General features: G+C 44.3%; 1 protein-coding gene across 1 annotated transcript in view; it reads right to left on the bottom strand.

Annotated features, from left to right (window-relative positions):
• Nucleotides 1–21,705, bottom strand: part of bspry (B-box and SPRY domain containing) — a 37,875-nt gene extending 16,170 nt beyond the window's left edge. The window contains exons 1-4 of the mRNA XM_063073849.1: nucleotides 21,220–21,705; nucleotides 4,367–4,465; nucleotides 2,007–2,237; nucleotides 1,890–1,915 (exon numbers count right to left, since the gene is read on the bottom strand). Coding sequence (XP_062929919.1) covers nucleotides 1,890–1,915; nucleotides 2,007–2,237; nucleotides 4,367–4,465; nucleotides 21,220–21,537 — 674 coding nt within the window. The 5' untranslated portion in view covers nucleotides 21,538–21,705. The remainder of the gene's footprint in view (nucleotides 1–1,889; nucleotides 1,916–2,006; nucleotides 2,238–4,366; nucleotides 4,466–21,219) is intronic.
• Nucleotides 21,706–21,976: the final 271 nt, after the last annotated feature.

Genomic DNA, 21,976 nt, shown 5'->3' with positions numbered 1-21,976 from the left:
GGTTCGCTAAGGCAGGACACACGCCACCCGAGGTAACGAGACCCTGGAAGCGGTGCGCCTCTCACGAGTGGGTGAGAAGTGCCAGACAACGACAAGGGTGGAAAGGTACGATCAGCGGGAACCCGGTGTGTGTCCGCCCTTGCCTGGGTGCCGGGTTCACTGCAGAGGATCGACCGCATCTGGAGGAGGGGTCACAGTCGGTGACCTCAGGTGACATCACCAAGGACCCGCCCAAAAGCTGTTTGTGAGCCATCTCGCTGGTCTGTGAGCCATCTTGCTGGTCTGTGAGTGAAGCCGTTCTGAATGATCAGTTGTTCCTATTCTATGTCTCTCTTCCCCCACGTTGTCCACCGCCATGGCAACGATTACTGCGAACTGAACTACTAACTGGACTGAACTTTGAGTCATTTTGAAATTGGTCATTTACCCCTAGACAACGATAGAGCTTGATTGATGCTGTTATCTTAATGCTGTGCACATGTGTGTTTATCATCACTGAACTGTTGCATTTATTATCCTTTCGATTACTGTGTTGCTTGTTTCTTTAATAAAACTTTCTTAGTTCTAGTACTCCAGACTCCAACTGAGTGATCCATTTCTGCTGGTTTGGCAACCCAGTTACGGGGTACGTAACAATATATATTTTCAATCATAAATAAATAAATTCTATTTTTGACATTAAAAATTCAAAAGGAATGATTTGCAGGATATGAACTTGCACCCTTAGTCAGGCTATGGACTCACAATTCCACATTTAGGTTTACTACACAGCTCAATGTGACATTTCCTTAATGATTCAGGGCAAGGTTAGAATTTATAAGTCGGTGCATATGAGAGTCAGTCACATTGCTTTGCAATGGATGGTGTCAAGTTTGGTGCTGTACTTATCTGGGAGAATATTCTATCATGATCCTGATAGATGCTTTGTAGATGGTGGAAAGGCTTTGGGGTGGAAGAGGGTCAATTTCTTACTGCAGGATACCTACTATCTAAACCTTCCAGAACCACAATGTTTTCCGGCTTGTTCTATTAACTTTCTGCTCAATGGTGACTTCCCAAGGTATCTATGGTTGGAGCAGCAAAGGCAAAGCCATTGAATATTGAAAGGCTAAGAAATTATACTCACACCTGAGGTGCAAGTAACCTGGCTTTAATATTCTTTGACAACACCGTCAACAACCTCCACTAATTTACTGGCAATCGAACAACAGCCACCTAGCCAATAATTAGCCACAATGAACTTCTGATGGAGATTAGTTCTGAGGAAGAACTGTTACTCAGGTGGCTGTGGAGGGCAAATCATTGGGGATATTCAAGGCCAAGGTTGATAAGTTCTTGATTAGTTAGGATATCAAAGGTTATGGGAAGAAGGCAAAAGAATGGGATTGAGAGGAATAATAAATCAGCCATGATGGAACGACAGACCAGACTCGATAGGCCGAATGCCTAATTATGCTCCGATGCCTTGTGGTCTTATGACCCAAAACATTGATTGGCTTCGCTTTCCACAGATGCTGCTCGTCTGTCTGGGTTCTTCCAGTTTTTCCACTATTTAGTTGTCCCATTTAGTGGATGGGACTGACCTGGGCAATTCTCCACATTACCCTGAGCCACAGCACACTGCAGAGTTCAGACAAAGCATATCACAATTCGAGAGTTCAGAACAGGTACAGTGTTACGTCAAGAGTTCAGATAAGGTCTGTTGTTATCAAAGAGATGAGAGAAGGCAAAGCTCTGTTCAAAAATTCTAACATGAAAGAGAACTATTTGAGAGCTACCACTGGTTCAGACAAGGTGTAATGTCAGCTTCTTTATCTCAAAGACATTCACAAATTATCTAAGAATTACTTGCAGGGTGAGTTCAGTTCATTGTTATTGGCTGGACATACCTTTCAAATATTTCCTTCTGGTGTTTCTGCAGGGTAAAAAAAAAAGTGAATTCAGTTCATTTGAAATAGAAGCAAGTCATAAATCTGACAGAACACTATTGGAAAACTTCCACTGACCATAAGCACCCCATCATCCATTCTGGTCAGTGTGTCCACCAAATAATTTTTAATGTCCACTAGCTTTTGGTGGGCCTCCGTCCAATAGGTTTTTTGGGTTAAGATGCTCTGCTGCACTCGTTCCTCTTCATCGTGGATCGCATCCAACACTCGCTGCTCCTCATTCTCACAAACATCACGAATAAAGTTCAAGCGTTGGATGATCACCTCCCTGGAACCACTGGCATTTTCCTGTCACCAGAGAGGAGTGAAGGTGTCAGTAAGGACAAGCTGTAGCTGTTCTATTTAATCCAAGCAATGATAACCTTAATCACTGGAAGTCATCAAGAGCAATTTAAAAAAATCAATGTGTAACACTCTGCTAAAGGTTTTACTGCTAATGCTGTAGAGTATTTTATGTAATGGTCTTTCTGCAGAAGCAGTGTGTTCTGCTGGCAGGGTTTGGGTTACCATTAAAGATAAGGGATGCTTAGGAATGTGTGACATCCAACCAGGAGAGTGGAGCTGAGAGAAGTTTCTAGAGAAAGCTGGGGCAGCAGTTTTTGTGGCGAACACTGAGGTGGGTCAAGGTCTTTATTTGGCGGGAGACGGAGAGAGAAGGGGCTCGAGAGAACTGGCCGTAGAACTTGATCCGGTGGTAACCCAGAGGGGAACTTTTACCAGGAAACAGTGAATAGGAGTTGATTCATCGAAACAATGGCTTCTGGAAGATATGAGCTCCACCGTGCACGTGACTGTTTAAGTATAATGGACACTTTTTGTTTTCTTTTCTTTCCTTTAATAACCGCTTAGGTTAACATTCTTAAATATACCACCTGATAATTATCTGCAGTGTACGATCTGTTATTTCTTGCTGATGGACGATTGCAGGGGGGCAGTAAATCACACAGCATTCACACAAACTGGGGTTCAGGTGGGCGAGACATCCCAGCCTCAGGGGTTTGGCAGGACCAAAGTGGTATACACCTTAGATGTATGAAGGCTGAGAAAGGTGTGTTTCTCACCGCAGAGTTCTGTGGCTGTTGGGAGCTAACGAGCCACACTTCCAGACAGGATCAGTAAAAAAAGGGTTTCAAATGCAACAACTTCACATGTCCCACTGGCACACTTCCACGCAAAATTGAAACAATCAGCTTCTGCGACTTCATCGGAGTAGGTGACTTAAAGTCTGGACAAAGGCATTGGTTTGAAGGAGAATTGTAAGAGGGATATAGAGATGAGAAGGGGGAGGTGTCAGAAAGTGATTAGAGCACAATGATGAGAGTTTTTAAGTATGTGCATTTTAGGAAGAACTGCCATTGTAGAAGTCAACTCCCGTCACTGCAATCAGCATTAACAATGAAAAGCAGCCACTGAAATCAAAGGCAGCTATAGCTATTGACAGTGAGAGGTATCACATCCCCTCTATTTGTGCTCTGAAGATAGTGCTTGGATATTCCAGCAGGTAAAGGCACTGATCAGTGTTCTCCCGAAATACTAAAAAGCAGAGAAGCAGGCATCGTGGTCTCAGCTGGATATTTATAACTGCGACGAGGAGAACTTTACTCACACAAGTGGGCGTGAATCTCTGGAATTCTGAAGTCCAAAGGTTTGAGGGTGTTGGTCCAATGACTATCTTCAAGGCAAAGGCCAATAGATTTTTTTTTGCACTGGGGGAACAATGGAAATAGAGATTGGGCAAGAAAATGAAGGGAGTTGGGTTAGCTATGGTAGGTGATTTTACCGAAGGAGAGGGAGGTCTCAAGCTTCTCTGATGAAAGATCATGGAAACCTTGGTAATTTTAAGCTCATCGCCTTGGCTTTACCCTCTGAGGAACAAGAGTTCTACAAACACTGTAAACCTTGAGCCACTCAGAAAGATGCTGATGAAGTCGGCAGGTCAGTCAGCTTCTATGGAGGGGAATAAACATCCCGATGAAGGGTCTCGGCCTGAAACACTGGCGGTTTATTTCCCTCTGTAGATTGCGGCCTGACCTGCTGAGTTCCTGCAGCATTCTAGGTGGGTAGCTTTACCCGCTGCCTACTGAGGTCACTGGGAGCACGTGCAAACTCCTCACAGACAAATACATGACTGGCATTGCACTCTATCTCAGATTTTCTGCCAGCAAGCTAGATTAAAATTGCTCCCACAGCACGGGAAGCCAACAAGAACAGGGCCTTAGAAAGGAATATCCACTTCGTCCCACTCCTGTTCTTTCTCCTCTCTACCTGTGATTCCCCAGCAGACATCAGCTACAAAATAAATCCCATTAAAAGGTACAGAATAATTGCCTTTTGGATCCTGCACAGTACATTCTCTGTATGAGGAAGAATTTTGCCCACAGCAAGAGGCGGGTTTTTTTTTGATTGAAGATACTCACCTTTACACGGTGATCTTTACTGTCCAGGGTCTCTGCCATGAACCTCTGCACAGAGGCTATTCTCAGCTGCAATTTTTCACAAACATCAACCATCTTATTCTGTGGCCAAGGGAGGGGGGGTCGTGGAAGTAAAAGAAAGGGAAAATAAAACAATTATTCACCAAGTTATACTGAAAAGGTGTTTAAACCACAAGATTTAATTCAACACATATCCTTTAAATTCATGGAATGGTAAGAGGTAGCTAATTTTGCTCAACAGTAGCTGAAGTAAAGTGTTACTTTCCTCATGGAGTCATAGACATAAGCACTATGGGATTAGAAACAGGCCCTTCAGTCCATCCAGTCAGGGCTGGCCTATTTTTCTGCCCAGTCCTATCTACCTGCAGGGGTCATAGCCATCCATACCCTTCCCATCTATTTATCTGTGCAAATGTTGCAATTAAAACTGTATCCACCACTTCCACTGGCAACTTGTTCCACCCTCATTCCTCCCTGTGAATGCAGTAGCTCCCCCTCAAGTTCCCCTTCCATATTTCACCTTTCCCCCTTAACCCATGGCACCTCGTTCTAATCTTCCCCAACCTCAGTGGGGCAAACTTACTTACATTTACCTTATCTATGCCCCTGATAACTTTGTATATCTTTATAAGATCTCCCATTATTATTAACATTAGTTACATTATATAAAAAAAAGGTGGTATAATGGCTAGATTATTCTGCAAGTAATTCAGATGCTTGAACAAATAACACAGAGATACAGGTGCAAATGTGAAAGTTACAGCTAATTAATTAAGTAATCTGGATTCCCTCAGGTGAGAAATGGAAACACAAGCAATTGGTTGCCTCAGTTATCATCATAACAGTGTCACCTCACGTAGTAGAGTTTTGCATTCTCTGGGTAAAGAAGTTTCCCTTGAACCTTAGAGTGGGGAAATTGATGGTAATTGCCTATCCATGGTCTTTTGTTTTGATCTATCCTGCAAGTTCATTGATCATTAATCATCGGTCATTTTCAATGCCATCACAATTCTAAATTCACCTATCAGACCATCCTTCAGTGGTTCTCCTTCAGCTTATGAGCTTTTTTCATGTTCATGCCAGACGAGCAGCGAAAGAGAACAGGGTTGGAGGGTGCTGACTCCATTTATCGATGACCACAGTTCTGGTAGTTGTCCAGTTCCCAGCAATTCAGCCCAATCTGTGTGTGTGAGTGAACAACGGGCATCATTCCAGCAGGGGGGCACACGACTCTACAGAAGATGGAATCTCACAGGAGCTAAGTTTATTGCTGCTGTAAGGGAAGTGTTTAGTTGTGAAGTTCTAATCAGCCTGAGTATAAGGCAAGATTTATGGAACAGTTGAGTCTTTGAATGCCAGCTCTTTTGTATAATAGTAATCCATCAGGACATTAAAGTAATGTACTATAAATAAAAGGGAAATATACTTAGATTACCAAAAGGCATGTGAGATTATTGGAGAAAGTATAAGGTCATGGTTTGTAAGATAACATACTGGTGAATACAGACGATTGACAAGCCAATGGAAAACTGAGAAAAGGCATCAATGGGTCTTTTCCTGGTTGACTAGATGTAGGATTAATGTACAACAGGGTTTGGTGTGAGGCCTCAACCTTTTATTATACAACACACATTTACAATCTTCCAGTTTATGGGAATCATTCTATAATCTGTGGAATGCTGGAAGGTGACAACCAATTTCCCCACTGTCACCTATTCTGGACAGTGGGTCCTCACATCTTACTGAGCTTTCAGCATGACTTTGTATTTTCTTCAGTTAAATATGGAGTACATTTATGTGGAGTGCTGCCACAAGAAAGCAACATCCATCACCAATGACCTGCTAGCCAGGCCATGCCTTCTTGTCACTAATGCCATCAGGCACGAGGAACTGAAGCCTTGGGTACCACCACCATCAGGCAGGAGATATAGAAACAACAGGAATTCTGCAGATGCTGGAAATTCAAGCAACATCCTAGTTCTAGTCCTGACAAGCAAAATTCTAGTCCTGACGAAGGGACTCGGCCTGAAACGTCGACTGTACCTCTTCCTAGAGATGCTGCCTGGCCTGCTGCGTTCACCAGCAACTTTGATGTGTGTTGCAGGAGATACAGAAACCTTGGATAACATTCCACTAGTTTCCAGTTTCCTGATCCAGAATGGATAACTTCATTCAACACTACTCTGAACTGATTCTACAACCTACTGACTCATGTTATCAGTATTATTTTTTATTTACACAATTTCTCTTCTTTTACACATTGGTTGCTTGTTAGTCTTTAGCTGTCAATGTATAGTTTTTCTTAAAATTATATTGTATCGGATATTTTTTCCTGCAAATACCAGTGAGAAAATGAATCTCAAGGTAGTATACGGTACTTTGATAATAAATTTTCTTTGAACTTTGAATGTTTGTTTAATTTCTCTATCATTCCTTGACTCCTCAATATATCTACTGTTCTGAGGAACCCAGTTATCTTTTCACATACGTACAGAAATTTCCAGTTTGTTCTCACTGCGTTACTCCCATATTCTGCTTATCAGTGCTTCGACCCTCCCTTGCATGTTCCTGGAATTTTCTCATTCCCAAGTCCACTACATTTTTTGGCAGTTCCAAGTCTGTCTACTTGATCTAAAACTTCCTCTTGATTACAAAATTGGACCACTTTTCCCGTTTGTTTTGTGTTGTTATTTTAAGGAGAAATACATGACTTCTGGACTCTGCATTATTTCTTTAAAAGTTGGCCATTTCTTGTCTGCTGCCGTACGCTGTTAATACAATTTCCAAATCTACTGTTGGCATCTCGTGCTCTTTTTGCTTTATTTAAATTTCAGACTCTGATTTCAGACTGCACTAAACCAGTTTCAATTTTTATACAGAATGTAATTCTACCAGGTGATGATCACTGTTTCCTAAAAGTCCCTTAACCATCAATAACCTCATTTCCATTGCATAAAAATTTTGTGCTTGTCAGTGCCCTACCGTTCACTGTGTAAGACCTACCCTTGGTCCTCCCAAAGTGCAACACCTCTCGCTTGTCTGCATTAAATTCCATCTGCCATTTTTCCATCTGGTCCAGATCCTGCTACAAACTTTGATAGCCTTCCTTGCTGTCCACCACACCCCCTATCTTGGTGTCATCCTCAAATTTGCTGATCTAGTTAACTACATTATCATCCAGATCATTGATATCGATGACAAACAACAAAGGACCCAGCACCAGTCCATTGGTTCATCAGTATGCTGATCTGGATTTACATGAATTTACCCTTAGTAAGTAATAGAGATTACTTGATTGAAGATTAATTTTCGGAATAAAGACACCTTCTCTTCACTGCCTTTACCCTACTCTGCAATATCAAGGCTCCTCGGCCTCCACTTCCATTTTCCGAACCTCATCCAAACGTTAAAATTCCTTAAACATTTAATTCCCAAACCTAGTCTCTCTGTCAAAGAGTCATAGAAAACTACAGCACAGAAACAGGCCCTTCATCCCATCTAGTCTGTGCCAAACCATTTAAACTGCCCAGTCCCACTGACCAGCACCGGGACCACAGCTCTCCATACCCCTCCCGTCCAAACTTCCCTTAAATGTTGGAATCAAAATCGCATCCACCACCTGCACTGCAGCTTGTTCAACACTCACACAATCCTCTGAGTGAAGAGGTTTCCCCAGATGTTCCCCTTAAACACTTTCACCCTCAACCCATGACCTCTAGTTGTAGTCTCACCCAACCTTGGTGGCATTTACACTATCTATATCCCTCCAAGTAAGTCCAAGGATCTTCCATCCTTGGACTCACTTTAAACCGCACGCTGTCGGAGCAGTGCTGCTAGGATAATCAAGGACACGACCTACCCAGCCAACACACTTTTCGTCCCTCTTCCCTCCAGGAGAAGGCTCAGGAGCTTGAAGACTCGTATAGCCAGATTTGGGAACAGCTTTTTTCCAACTGTGATAAGACTGTTGAACAGATCCTGACCCGGATCTGGGCCGTACCCTCCAAATATCCGGACCTGCCTCTCGGTTTTTTTTTGCACTACCTTACTTTCCATTTTCTATTTTCTATTTATGATTTATAATTTAAATTTTTAATATTTACTATCGATTTGTAATCCAGGGAGAGGGAAGCGCAGAATCAAATATCGCTGTGATGATTGTATGTTCTAGTATCAATTGTTTGGCGACAATAAAGTATAAAGTATAATTTTGTATACTTGTATCAAATTTCGCCTCAATCTTCCATGTTCTAGAGAATAAAGTTCTAATCTATTCAATCTTCCCTTATTACTCAGGTCCTACAGACCCAGCAACATCCTTGTAAATTTCTCCCTGTACTTCTTTCAATCTTACTTACATCTTTCCTGTAGGTAGGTGACCAAAACTGCACACAATACTCCAGATTAGGCCTCACCAATGTCTTATACAAATTCAACATAACATCCTGTCTCCTGTACTCAATACTTACATTTTTGAAGGCCAATGTGCCAAAAGCTTTCTTTACGATTCCAGCTACCTGTGACACCACTTTCAATGAATTAAGGACATGTATTCCCAGATCCCTTTGTTCTATGGCACTCTTCTGTCCCTACCGTTCACTGAGAAAAACCTACCCTTGGTCCTTCCAAAGTGCAAACCTCACAATCACCTGCATTAAATTCCACCTACAATTTTACAGCCTATTTTGCAAGCTGGTCCAGATTTCACTGCAAATGTTGATAGTCTTCCACGCTATCCACAACTTTGCAGATCCAGCTGACCACATTATCATCCAGTTCATTGATACAGATGACAAACCACAACTGATCCAGCCCTGATCCCTGTGGCACTCCACTAGTCACGGACCTCCAGTCAGAGAGGCAACCATCTACTACCACTGCTACCACTCACTAGCTTCTCCCACAAAGCCAATGTCTATTCCTACTTACTGCCTCATCTTGAATGTCAAGTGACTGAACCTTCTTGACCAGCCTCCCATGTGGAACCTTGTCAAATGCCTTACTAAACTCCATGTAGACAACATCCACTGCCTTGCCTTTATCAACTTTCCTGGTAATGTTCTCGAAAACCTCTATAAAATTGTTAGACATGACCTACCACATACAAAGCCATGCTGACTATCCCCAATCAGACCCTGTCTATCCAAACACTCAAATATCCAGTCCCTTAGTATACTGTACCTTCCAATAACTTTCCCACTACTGATGTCAGGCTCACCAGCCTATAATTTCCTGATTTATTCTAAGAGCCTTTCTTAAACAGCAGAACAATATTAGCTATCCTCCAGTCCTCTGGTACCTCACCTGTCACTAAGGATGATTTAAATATCTCTGCTAGGGCCTCTGCAATTTCTGCACTTGCCTCCCACAGGGTCCGAGGGAACACCTTGTCAGCCCCTGGGGATTTGTCCACCCTGATTTGCCTCAGGACAGCAAACACCTCCTCCTCTGTAATCTGCACAGGGTCCATGACGTCACTGCTGCTTTGCCTCACTTCTACGGGTGCTGTGTCCGTCTCCCGAGTAAATATAGGTGCAGAAAAAAACACTTAAGATCTCCCCCATCTCTTTCAGCTCCATGCATAATTGCCATTCTGATCTTCCAGAGAACCAGTTTTGTCCCTTGAAATCCTTTTGCTCTTAACACATCTGTAGAAGCTCTTCAGGTTGCCTTCATCTTGTCTGCTATAGCAACCTCATGCCTTCTTTTTTAACCCTCCTGATTTCTTTCTTAAGTGTTCTCTTGCATTTCTTATACTCAAGTACCTCATTTGTTCCTATCTGCTATGCACCTCCTCCATTTTTTTTCTTAACCAGGGCCTCAATATCTCTCAAAAACCAAAATTCTCTACACCTGTTATATTTTATCTTTTATTCTGCCAGGCACATGCAAGCTTTGTACTCTCAAAATTTCACTTTTGACGGCTTTCTACTTACCAAGTACACCCTTTGCCAGAAATCAGCCTGTGCCATCCACACTTGCCAAATCCTTTCTGATACCATCAAAATCGGCCTTTCTCCAATTTAGAATTTCAACCTGAGGACCAGACCTGTCCTTTTCTATAGTTACCTTGAAACTAATGATATTATGATCACTAGATGCAAAGTGATCCTGGACCCGAACTGTGACCAGCCCCGTCTCATTCTCTAATAGCAGATCAAGTATCGCACACTCTCTCACTGGGACCTCTTGTACTGATTAAGGAAACTTCCCCGAACTCATTTGACACACTCTACCCCATCTAGTTCTTTTACAGTATAAGAGCCCCAGTCAATATGTGGAGAGTTAAAATCACCTACGTTTCTTGCAACAGCCTGCAATCCCTCTACAAATTTGTTCCTCTAAATCCTGCAGACTTTTGGGGGGTGGGGTCTATAACATAATCCCATTAACGTGGTTATACCTTTCTTATTCCTCATTCCTACACATGAAGCCTCACTGGATGAGTTCTCAGTCTGTCCTGACTGAGCACTGGCGTGACATATTCCCTGACTAGTAACACCACTCCTCCCCCTTTAATCCCTCCAACTCTATCACGTCTAAAGCAACAGGATCCTGGAATATCAAGCTGCCAGTCCTGCCCCTCCTGAAACCACGTCTCAGCAATGGCCACACTATCATCATTCCATGCTCTGAGCACATCTTCCTTTCCTACAATACTTCTTGCGCTGTAATACAAGTAGCTGCTCAGCACCTCGATTCCTGACTCTGCCTGTGGTCTTAACAACACCTGTCACACATTTAGTTCTGTTTGTTCCATTAATTCATATACCTCGAAGTGAATGTTGTATGTATTCAGATGTGCCTCTCTATCACCTGTCCTAATCCCAGGTATACACTCATATGTGCACTCTCTGTCCCTTGCTGGTGTACTCTGGTTACATTACCCACGTGGATACCCCGCGCTGTCACTTTATCCATTCATTTAGCCTTTCTAAATATTCCCTCGCAGGGACTTCCACCATTTCTATCTGCTTTAAAACCTTCCCTACAGAGCTATTTACTCAATCCCGTTCGTCACCGGTCAAAGCTCATTCCAAGTTAGGCCCATCTGAACAGCATTCCTTTCACACCAATCCTTGACCCAGCCACTCGAACACTCCAATCTCACTGGCTTGATTTGAACTTTGAACATTTTCACAAATTTACTTCGAACTTTGACCTGAGTTCAATTTGTAACTGATTTCAGAAAATGATCCACTGACTGCTGCTTTTTAATTTGGACTGAAACTGCCCTTTCTGGGTCACTGGACTCCAAGCCCACTCTAAACGCCAAGGGGAAGTCCTCAAGCCTGGCCCCAGGCTGACAACATTGCCTCTGTCACCCACACACACATTTCAGGGAATAGTGTCTATCTCAGAATACTTAAGTTGCCTGGTTTCAGCTTTATTCTCTTACTCTGTTAACCAATTAGAGCTGGTTACCCAGTTTCCTGAATGATACTGAAGTCTATTTGCTTACCACTACAATCTGTACGGGGAAGGCCTGGTAATGATCAGGAACACAATGGATGTCAGGAGTTGAATAAACTCCGTCCCTCCAGGCTGACTCTGGATGGGACAGAGTCTTCAGAGATAATTCTCAAATACTTGTTGTTTTTGTATGTTCCACAACAAGTGGATATTTTGGATATAAATGTTTGTTGTTTAAGGAGGCAGATTTGGAATTTGGCCAACAGACTCAGTAAAAAAGATTGCTAAGGTTGTTTACAATTCTCTCAATTTTTATTTCTTTTGAAGTTGAAAACTGGGCTTCACATCAGTGATCACCCGCTACACCACATGACTATTATGTATTGTTCCAGTGGCCTTGTCAAGAGACCAGTGACTGCATTACATAGTGGTTTATTAACTGAGAAACACATAACCAGGCACTACATAATTCTTTGCCTCCTTCTGTTTCTAATATTTGCAGAGTAATTTTCAAGCCAGGGCAAATGACCGATAAATTCCAGAGAGAGCAGACTGTATGGAGAAAGCTTCATTACGGAACACAGTGGGTGCCAACGATGTGAATCAATGTGAAGTTTCCTCCAGGTTGACTGTGGATGGGAGAGGTTCTGGAGAGAAAATGTTTTACTCTGCCTGTCACCTGAATAAATCTGCTTCCAATTTCCTGCTCTCCACAGCAGCTAGGCTGCACACAAACACAGGGTGAACTATTGAATATCACTGTTAATGTGATCATGATTCAAACACATTGCAAAGTACACTTCCTCAACAAAACCTGGCTCATGTGATTTATAGTGCCTGCACAAGGCTGACAGCCTCAAGCTTGGCTGCTCGATCGGCAATTGAAAGGTGAAACTATGGCAACTAATCTGTACCTTATTCATTTCCGTACTGTTTACTTATCTTTGTGATTTAGAGCGATTTTTTTTATCTCTTGCACTGTATTGCTGATGCAAAACAAGTTCCACAACAGTGGTAATAAACCTGATTCTGTTTCTAAACTTCCCACATACAGATGCAGTAACTTTACACCCTTCTGTCTACCCATAACTAACTTTCTTGAATTATACTCCATTGTGGGTTAACAGTTCATTGCATATCGTCAATTAGCGACAGCTAAACCACACACTCTGCAAACCTATTTGACCATTAAAAGCTGAGCAAGATGTTCTCCATGTGGCTCACTGTGAGATCTGGTATCAATGGAGACTCTGTTGTTCATAATTCGTGCAGATCCATCACCTCAAAACTACTCCACAAAACTTGCTGAGAGTATGATCCAATACTCGGGCAATGGACAACAACCTTGCTTAATTATAAAGATTCAAGGACTGAAATAGGAACAATTGGCCGTGTGGTAGGGTGAAAATTTTAAAAATCTGTCATTAAGGAAGTAGTAAACTGGCACTTGGAAAATAAATTTTAGAACTAGTCAACAAGGATTTATAAAAGAAATGTTTGACAAATCTTAGAGAGAGTTTGAAGTTGTACTTAACAGATAAAGATGAGCCCATCAGTGGATGCATCACAGTCTAGTATGAGATGGTATGAGAACATTGTTCAAGAGGATGAACCCACAGAAAGCATCTGGCCCAGACAGTACACCTCTCCGAATACTGAAAACCTGTGCTAATCAACCGGCTGGAGTTTTCACTGAGGTCTTTAACTTCTCCCTTCAGCAGTCTGAGGTACCTATCTGCTTCAACCAGGCTTCATTTGTACCGGTGCCCAAGAAGAACGTGGTACCCTGTCTCAATGACTATTGTCCAATAGCACTTACATCCAGAGTGATGAAGTGTCTTGAGAGGATGGTCATGAAACATGTCATCTGCCCGAGCTGCAACCTGGATCTGCTCCAATGTACCCACCATCACAACAGGTCAGGTTCCTAAGGTTGTCATAGTTGGGGGTGGTGGGGGGATAAGGTCCCACTACCTATAAAGTGCTCCAAATGGCGTACGTCTCCAACAGCCTCTGACAACCAAATCCAACTCTTGGCTTTCAATGTGGCTTAGCTACTAGGCCCGGTGGAACTATTGGAACTGTTTCTACTGACAAGAGAAGGGCAAAGGCGGACCACTGGCACCTCAAAACCAGTTGCTTCGGGCAGGAGGGGCCCGTCAGTCTTGGACGGCAGTCTGCCTAGCAGAAGGAAATCTCTGATTTTAAACCTCCGCTGTCTTGCGGCCATACCCACCCATGGGAAAGGCTTCGGGAGCAAACCCCGAGGAAGAAATCCGAAGCCGAGGTCCCAAAGGCAGTCTAATGTTGTTTACAACTTCACTCTGGCAACCTCAGCAACAACACTGGTACCAAGCTGTATCGACACTTGCCCTTCTCTTGTACTACATCAGTGACATGGAGAGGGGGAACCCACTGCATGGGCAACAGCCGGTTCCTCAAATCTTCCTGCCAAGCTTGCACCCTGGAGAGGACAGAATCCACCAGAGGCACAAACCCATGATGCCCTGGGATCAACAGCTGCCTACTACTACAACAGGTCAACAGCAGGTGCCATTTTATTGACTCTTCACTCAAGCCTGGAATATCTGTGTAGTGAAGGTGCATTCATCAGGATGCTCTTCATTGCCTATAGTTCAGCAGTCAATACTATCATTCCCTCAAAACTAATTAACAAGCTCCAAAACTTAGGCCTCAATACCTCCTTGAGTAACTGGACCCTTGATTTCCTCACCTGTAGATCCCAGTCAGTTTGAATTAGCAACAACATCTCCTCCACAATCAGCACCAGCACAGGTACACCACAAGGTTATGTGCCTATTGGTTTTATTTACGACTGGGAAGCGAAGCACAGCTCCAATTCCACATTTAAGTTTTCTGACGACACCTAATCAACGATGGTGATGAATCAGCATATATGAGAAAATCTGGCTGATTGATGCCACAACAGCCTCTCATTCAGCATCAGCAAAACAAAAGAGCTGATTATTGACTACAGGAGGAGGAAACTGGAGGCTCTCTGAAATGATAACAGCAAGGAATCTAAAGCTGCTAAATGTCTCCACCTCTGGTCTCCTGAAGAGCCAGTCCCCATCAGGAGGGGTTCAACAGCTTTAAATTCCTCGGCGTTATCGTTTCTGAGGATTTGTCCTGGGTCTAGCGCATAAGTGCCATTACAAAGAAAGCAATGGCAGTGCCTCTAATTCTTTCGAAGCCTGACATCTAAACTGATAAATTTCTCTAGATATACTGACTAGTTGCATCATGGCCCAGTATGGAAACACCAATGCCCTTGAGTGGATAGGCCTACCAAAAGTAGTGAATACGGCCCAGTCCGTCATGCGTAAAGCCCTCCCCACCACTGAGCGCATCTACAAAGAGCGATGTTGTAGGAAAGCAGCATCCATCATCAAGGATGCCCACCATCCAGGCCATACTCTCTTCCATTGCTGCCATCAGGAAGGAGGTACAGGGAGCCTCAAGTCCCACTGAGGTAAAATTCCCACCACAGCCTGTAAGGAGTGTGTGCATTCTCCACGTTTCCTCCCACAGTCCAAAGACGTACCAGTTGGTAGGTTAATTGATCATTGTAAATTGTCCCATGATTCGGCTAGGACTAAATTGGGGGTTGCTAGGCAACGTGGCTTGAAGTACCAGAAGGGCCCTTCCTGCACTGGATCTCAATAAATAAATAAATAGTTTAACAAGTTAGATTTTAGAAGCATTGCAGACTTAAAATAATGATAGCTGGCACCAGCTCATGCAACTCAATATAATTTGCGAGAGTTTTTAATGCTTAACTGAGTAATTCATACTGGGCATCCATCCTGTGGTGCATTTTGTTGTCAGGGCTTTTTAAGGCTGCGTCATGAACAATTACTCTTCCCTGGACCATGACTTACTGAAACTGTGAATGGATTAAGGTGCAGCAGGCGCAAAATGACATCTGGAAGTAACAGTCAGTGGCCTTAATCACTGCGTTACAGAGTGAAATACAGATGAATAGCTAAGAAGGAAAGTCAGGCAGTCAAATGGTGAATAATGAGGGAACAATCAAGGACGAAAATAATCGGATGGGATACACAAGTAAAAAAACATAGATTTTGTAATTTTAGAAATGCTAAGAACAATTAGTGGGTTGGAATGTAGGAGCCATGTATCTGTTCTCCAGCTGCATTATGAGCAACTGCGTTGTGCGTTTGTTATGTTTATTGTGGTAACCAGTCACACGAGTGGGGGGCGTAATAAAAGTGAAGGGTATAAGTTACATATTCTTGCTCATTTCGTGACAGATTGTATCTTGGGTTCAGTGGAGGTTATATTTTTGCTCCAGTGGTGATATTCCAGGGCAGGGGAGACTGACTGACTTCTGACGATCACAGCTCGAACAAGCTAAAGAGTTTAACTGCCGGAGTCTTTGACTCCCACCATTATGGTGCCTTGATGTCAGACTCCATCAAATGCTGTCTTAATGCCACTCTGACCTCTCCTCTGGAATCCAGCTCTTTGGCCTATGTTCAGACCAAGGCTGTGAAGAAAACTGGAGCCAAGTAGTCCTGGCAAAACCCAACACGAGCATCTGTGAGTAAGTTTTTCCTGGGGCAACAAGGCTATGATAGAATATTACTTCCTTCCTCTGAGTGGGACACTAAAACCCACAATCAAATCAGTCTCAGCTGCAATCCACCCTTTGCGGTGAAAGAAAATCCATAATGCTCACACAGGAATAATGGTGAATTTCAGTCAAGATGGCGCCAAGCTGCGGTCTCCGTCGATCTCATGGCTCAGACTTGGTTTCTTTTAGGTTCATAGCGATGGTTTTGGGGACACAGGGGAGAGTTAAGGGTAAAGTTAGGGTTTAGGTACGGGGATGTGTGGGAGTTAGAGGTCAGGCAGAGTCTAGGCCTTTGCTCTGCGCTCCACGTTTGAAGAGCAGCAACATGTACGTGGGATGAAGGACATCCATGGTCAGATGTTGGGCCAGACCCCTTCCCCAGTTCAGCGAGTCATCGGCAGGTTCCAGGTTTGGAGTTCTGTGTGGGCATAGAGGGCTGGTGACCCCCTAGGTATACCAGTCCGCAAGACCAGAGTTCAATAGACAATAGACAATAGGTGCAGGAGTAGGCCATTCGGCCCTTCGAGCCAGCACCGCCATTCACTGTGATCATGGCTGATCATCCACAATCAGTACCCCCCTTCCTGCCTTCTCCCCATATCTCTTGACTCCATTATCTTTAAGAGCTCTATCTAACTCTTTCTTGAAAGCATCCAGAGAATTGGCCTCCACTGCCTTCTGAGGCAGAGCATTCCACAGATCCACAACTCTCTGTGTGAAAAAGTTTTTCCTCAACTCCGTTCTAAATGGCCTACCCCTTATTCTTAAACTGTAGCCTCTGGTTCTGGACTCCCCCAACATCAGGAGCATGTTTCCTGCCTCTAGCGTGTCCAATCCCGTAATAATCTTATATGTTTCAATCAGATCCCCTCTCATCCTTCTAAATTCCAGTGTATACAAGCCCAGTCGCTCCAATCTTTCAACATATGACAGTTCCACCATCCTGGGAATTAACCTCGTGAACCTATGCTGCACTCCCTCAATAGCAAGAATGTCCTTCCTCAAATTTGGAGACAAAACTGCACACAATACTCCAGGTGTGGTCTCACCAGGGCTCTGTAAAACTGCTGAAGGACCTCTTTGCTCCGATACTCAACTCCCCTTGTTACGAAGGCCAACATGCCATTAACTTTCTTCACTGCCTGCTGTACCTGCATGCTTACTTTCAGTGCCTGATGAACAAGGACACTCAGATCTCGTTGTACTTCCAACTTCCTAGATCTCGTTCGACACCAAGTGTTTGGCAATATGGTCATCAGAGTGTCCGGAGTTTGATGCCTGAAGTTCAGGATCCTCATTCATCCTGGGATCGATACCGAAGGTCAATCGGACGTCCAGAAGTCAAGGCCCGATGACCTGAATCCTGAGTCTGTGAATCCACTGGGGAAGTAGAAGACCACTGGAAGCTGGAGGCTCAGAGACTGCCTGCCCTGGGCTTGGGGGACTGTGTGTGTGTGCGAGGGAAGGGTTTGTTTTGCTGTTGTTGTTTTGTTCCTCCTGTTCTGTTGCTGTTGCATGTGTGGTTTTGTGAACATGATGGCATGCTATGTTGGCACTGGAATGTGTGGTGACACTTGCCCCCAGCAAACCCTCAGGTTGTGTTGATTGTTAAAACGCATTTCACAGAGCAACACACACAAATGTTGAAGAAACTCAGCAGGACGGGCAGCATCTATGGAAATGAAGGCCAAGACCCTTCATCATGACTGGAAAGGAAGCGGGGTGGGGGGAAGCCAAAATCAGAAGGTGCAGGGGGAGGGGAAGGAGTACAAGCTAGAAGGTGATAGGTGAAGCCAGATGGGTGGGGGGGGGGTTGAAGTAAGAAGCTGGAAGGTGATAGGTAGAAAAGGTAAAGGGCTGTAGAAGGAGGAATCTGATAGGAGAGGAGAGTGGACCATGGGAGAAAGGGGAGGTGGAACACCAAGGGGAGGTACTAAAGGCAGGTGAGGAAAAGAGAAGAGGTAAGAGGGGAGCCTGAGTGGGAAATTGAAGAAGGGGGAGGGGGTAAATTAACAGAAATTAGATAAATCAACATTCATGCCACCAGGTTGGAGGCTACCCACATGGAATATGAAGTGCTGCTCCTCCAACATAAGAATGGCCTCATAAGAACATAAGAAACAGGAGCAGGAGTAGGCCATCTGGCCCGTTGAGCCTGCTCCGCCATTCAATAAGATCATGGCTGATCTGGCCATGGACTCGTCTCCACCTACCTGCCTCTTCCCCTTAACCTTTAATTCCCCTACTATGCAAAAATCTCTCCAACCTTGTTTTAAATATATTTACTGAGATAGCCTCCACTGCTTTGTAGCAGTGGAAGAGGCCATGTCAGAATAGGAATGGGAAATGGAATTAAGATGGTTTAAAATGAAGCATTTCAGCGTAAACGTGATAAATAAATGAATCGGAATCTGAGTTGTCTTAGTAAAATGTCTGTGCGAAGGCTCTACTGTACCCCAGCAAAGAGCAGAGTGCTTCCAAGGAAGAAACGGACTCCCCCAGTGATGAGGCAGCAAGAATCTTGCTACACCCACCAAGATAAGGAAAACACAAAAAGGACGGTGAACAGAATGAGGAAGTTTCTACAATGGGTTTCTTGCCAGTCTCGAATCTCCCAGGGAAAACATTGGGGAAATCTGCAAGAACGTCTGCTTTTGCTCAACTCTTTCTCCTCTACTGCTCAACTTCCACCTTCCGTCTCTCCTGTACCCAACTCCTACCACCAGCGCACTCGCACTCTTAAAATCAAGAAATTATAACTATCAAGATGCATTTTTCTTGAGAAAACTGTAGGCTGAAGGATGGCTCATTGTTTTCAAGATCATGTGCTGTTCTATTAGGACGCCCCACCCCAGTCATCATTTTTCCTGTGCAGGGTAGCAAGCTGAGCACTCGGGATTGTTTGATCATGTTTCCATTTGGGAGGGAGACCAAAACCAGGATTCAAGCATGAAAATGGGTGAGATGTTTACTAATAACCCCAATGAAAAGTTCCTGAAGACTTCTTCAATTAGTCTGGCCAAAATATGCTCAGTGATAACATTAAAAGGCAAACAACTGGAGGCTGTCTATGCTGAAACTGTGTACAATAACAGTTAGACTACAGTTTGAGTACATTTCTGACAACCACATTTCAAGAAAGACGTGATTAGACTTGAGAGAGTGTAGAGACCAATAAAGATATTACCAGGATTGGTAGCTAGAGGCTATTTGGAAAGATTAGATAGGCTGGTGCTACTGGATTGGACAAGGCCAAAGAGAGATATAGTTGAGCTGTTTAAAATTCCAGGGAGTCTAAACTGAGCAATTATAAAGGACAAATTTTCTCAAGCTGGGTGGAGCTATTAGTGGGAGGGTGGGGAAAAATATTTCCACACACAGGATGATCTCTCTGCTTGATAGTGGTCAAAAACATAACACTTTTTCTACCCAAATTGAGGTTTACTTACATAATACAATACTGCACCTACACCATTCTTTACAAACATACTGTACACCAAAACTAAAGCATGATCATCCTTGTCCAAGATGCACTCCAGCCCCTGTGGTGCCCACTGATCCCAGAAGACCGGAGTCAGTGGGCACGGCATGCTCCCTCTCCGGGAACACACAGAGCACTGACATTAGCTGCTGGAAGCCTCAGCACACTTACACGGTCCATGCACTATGCACTCCTGAAAGGCAATGAGCTGCAGGATGGCACAGCTGGTGCTGAAAGGTGGAACCATCACTGGAAGATCCTGGAACTGGCTGAGGCAAATAGCATGAGGATAGTACACACGTGATGGAAAGAATGTAAAATACACACCAAAGGCCTAGATGAACTAGATTGAGAAAAGACTTGTAAGGCACAGAACATTTAATCAAATAAACCATGTCTGTAGCTCATTCAAAGCTTTGACAGCTCTCCCCCTCGACCACACTCTGCGGATTCTTATTTAACCTGAGCCACAATCCACCTGTACCATATTCCACCAGTACAACAATCTACCTGTACCACATTTCCCCTACACCAAAATCCACCTGTACCATATTCCACCAGTACAATCTACCTGTACCACATTTCCCCTACACCAAAATCCACCTGTACCATATTCCACCAGTACAACAATCTACCTGTACCACATTTCCCCTACACCAAAATCCACCTGTACCATATTCCACCAGTACAACAATCTACCTGTACATTTCCCCTACACCAAAATCCACCTGTACCATATTCCACCAGTACAACAATCTACCTGTACCACATTTCCCCTACACCAAAATCCACCTGTACATTTCACCAGTTCCCAATCCACCTGTACAAACCAATCATACCCTAATTCACTTTGCTCAATTCACCTGTAACCTGATCTCACTATAACACAGTTCATTTGTACCCAATACCCCTGTAGCCCAATCCACCTGTACTAGAAACCAATTATATTCTAATTCACCTTGCTCAATGTAGCTGTAACCTGATCTAACTACAACACAGTTCACTTGTACCCAATATCCCTGTACCAGAAACCAATTATACGCTAATTCATCCCATCCAACTGTAGCCCAGTCGACCTGTACCAAATTTCCTGTACCCCATACAATCACCTGTACCTAACTCCTTGTACCCCAATCCACCTGTACACAATCCTACCGTACCACAATCCACCTGTATCCCAATCAATTTATGATTTCTTGTACCTGATCAGTTTGGCTCCAATACTTCAACCCTACCACCCCCACCCGTCCCGTTCTCATTCAGCCTGTATCTACTTGCCCTCTTTAACCTACCGCCCTGCCCCTGCCCCTGCCCCTCTCCACTCACCCTCATGCGGTCGGCCGCCTGCCCGATGCCCGCGCCCAGGTGGTCGCTGCAGGCTCCCGGGATGACACAGCGGGCGCACACCGCCTTGCCCTCGGTGAAGCAGAACCAGTCCGCCTGGGCTCGGTGAACCGGACACACTCCGCTCTCTGGCGCCGGCGAGGCGACGAGCTCCGGGCTCCCCTCCCGCAGGCAGGTGCACTGCGGCTGGCTCGACCCCTGTGGCGGCTGCGTCTGCTGCCCGGCAGCCGAGCAGCTGAGGCAGGAGGGGGAAGCCGGGGGTCGGGCCGCTGCCTGGTTCTCGGCCCCTGGCTGAGACATAGCCGGCAACAGGTGAACGCGGAAATAGCGATCGCTACAGAGGTCACTGTGGAGGGAGGGGGCCAGGCAGGCAATGCAGGAAATACTGGAACAGGCACTCCTTACTCAGCTCACCTTCAGGTGGTTTCTAAACACTCACTCCAGAATCAGTCCTTAAAGTGCGGGGCCCAAAAGTAGTGATAATGTACCGAGGGTTTGCCTTTAAAACGTGAGTTTGTCGTATACAAATAAAACAAAGATTTGCTCTGATATAGTGACTGATTTGCATTTTATTTTTCCTCTTGCTGGACTCGAGGACGTCCATAGACGCCTCGCTGAGAATTATGCGGCTTTTTAATCCTCGGTTTCTCCATAACTGCAGCATTAAATTCTGCATTCCGTTTTCTTTTGACTATCTCCGTGTACTGTACTTATGTAGACTAGAGCATGATCTGCCCGG

This window comes from Mobula hypostoma, chromosome 21 (assembly GCF_963921235.1).
Source record: "Mobula hypostoma chromosome 21, sMobHyp1.1, whole genome shotgun sequence".
NCBI classification, from domain to species: Eukaryota; Metazoa; Chordata; class Chondrichthyes; order Myliobatiformes; family Myliobatidae; genus Mobula; species Mobula hypostoma.
The sequence above is the reverse complement of the archived record's forward strand: the minus strand, read 5'-3'. Positions and strand labels throughout refer to the sequence as shown.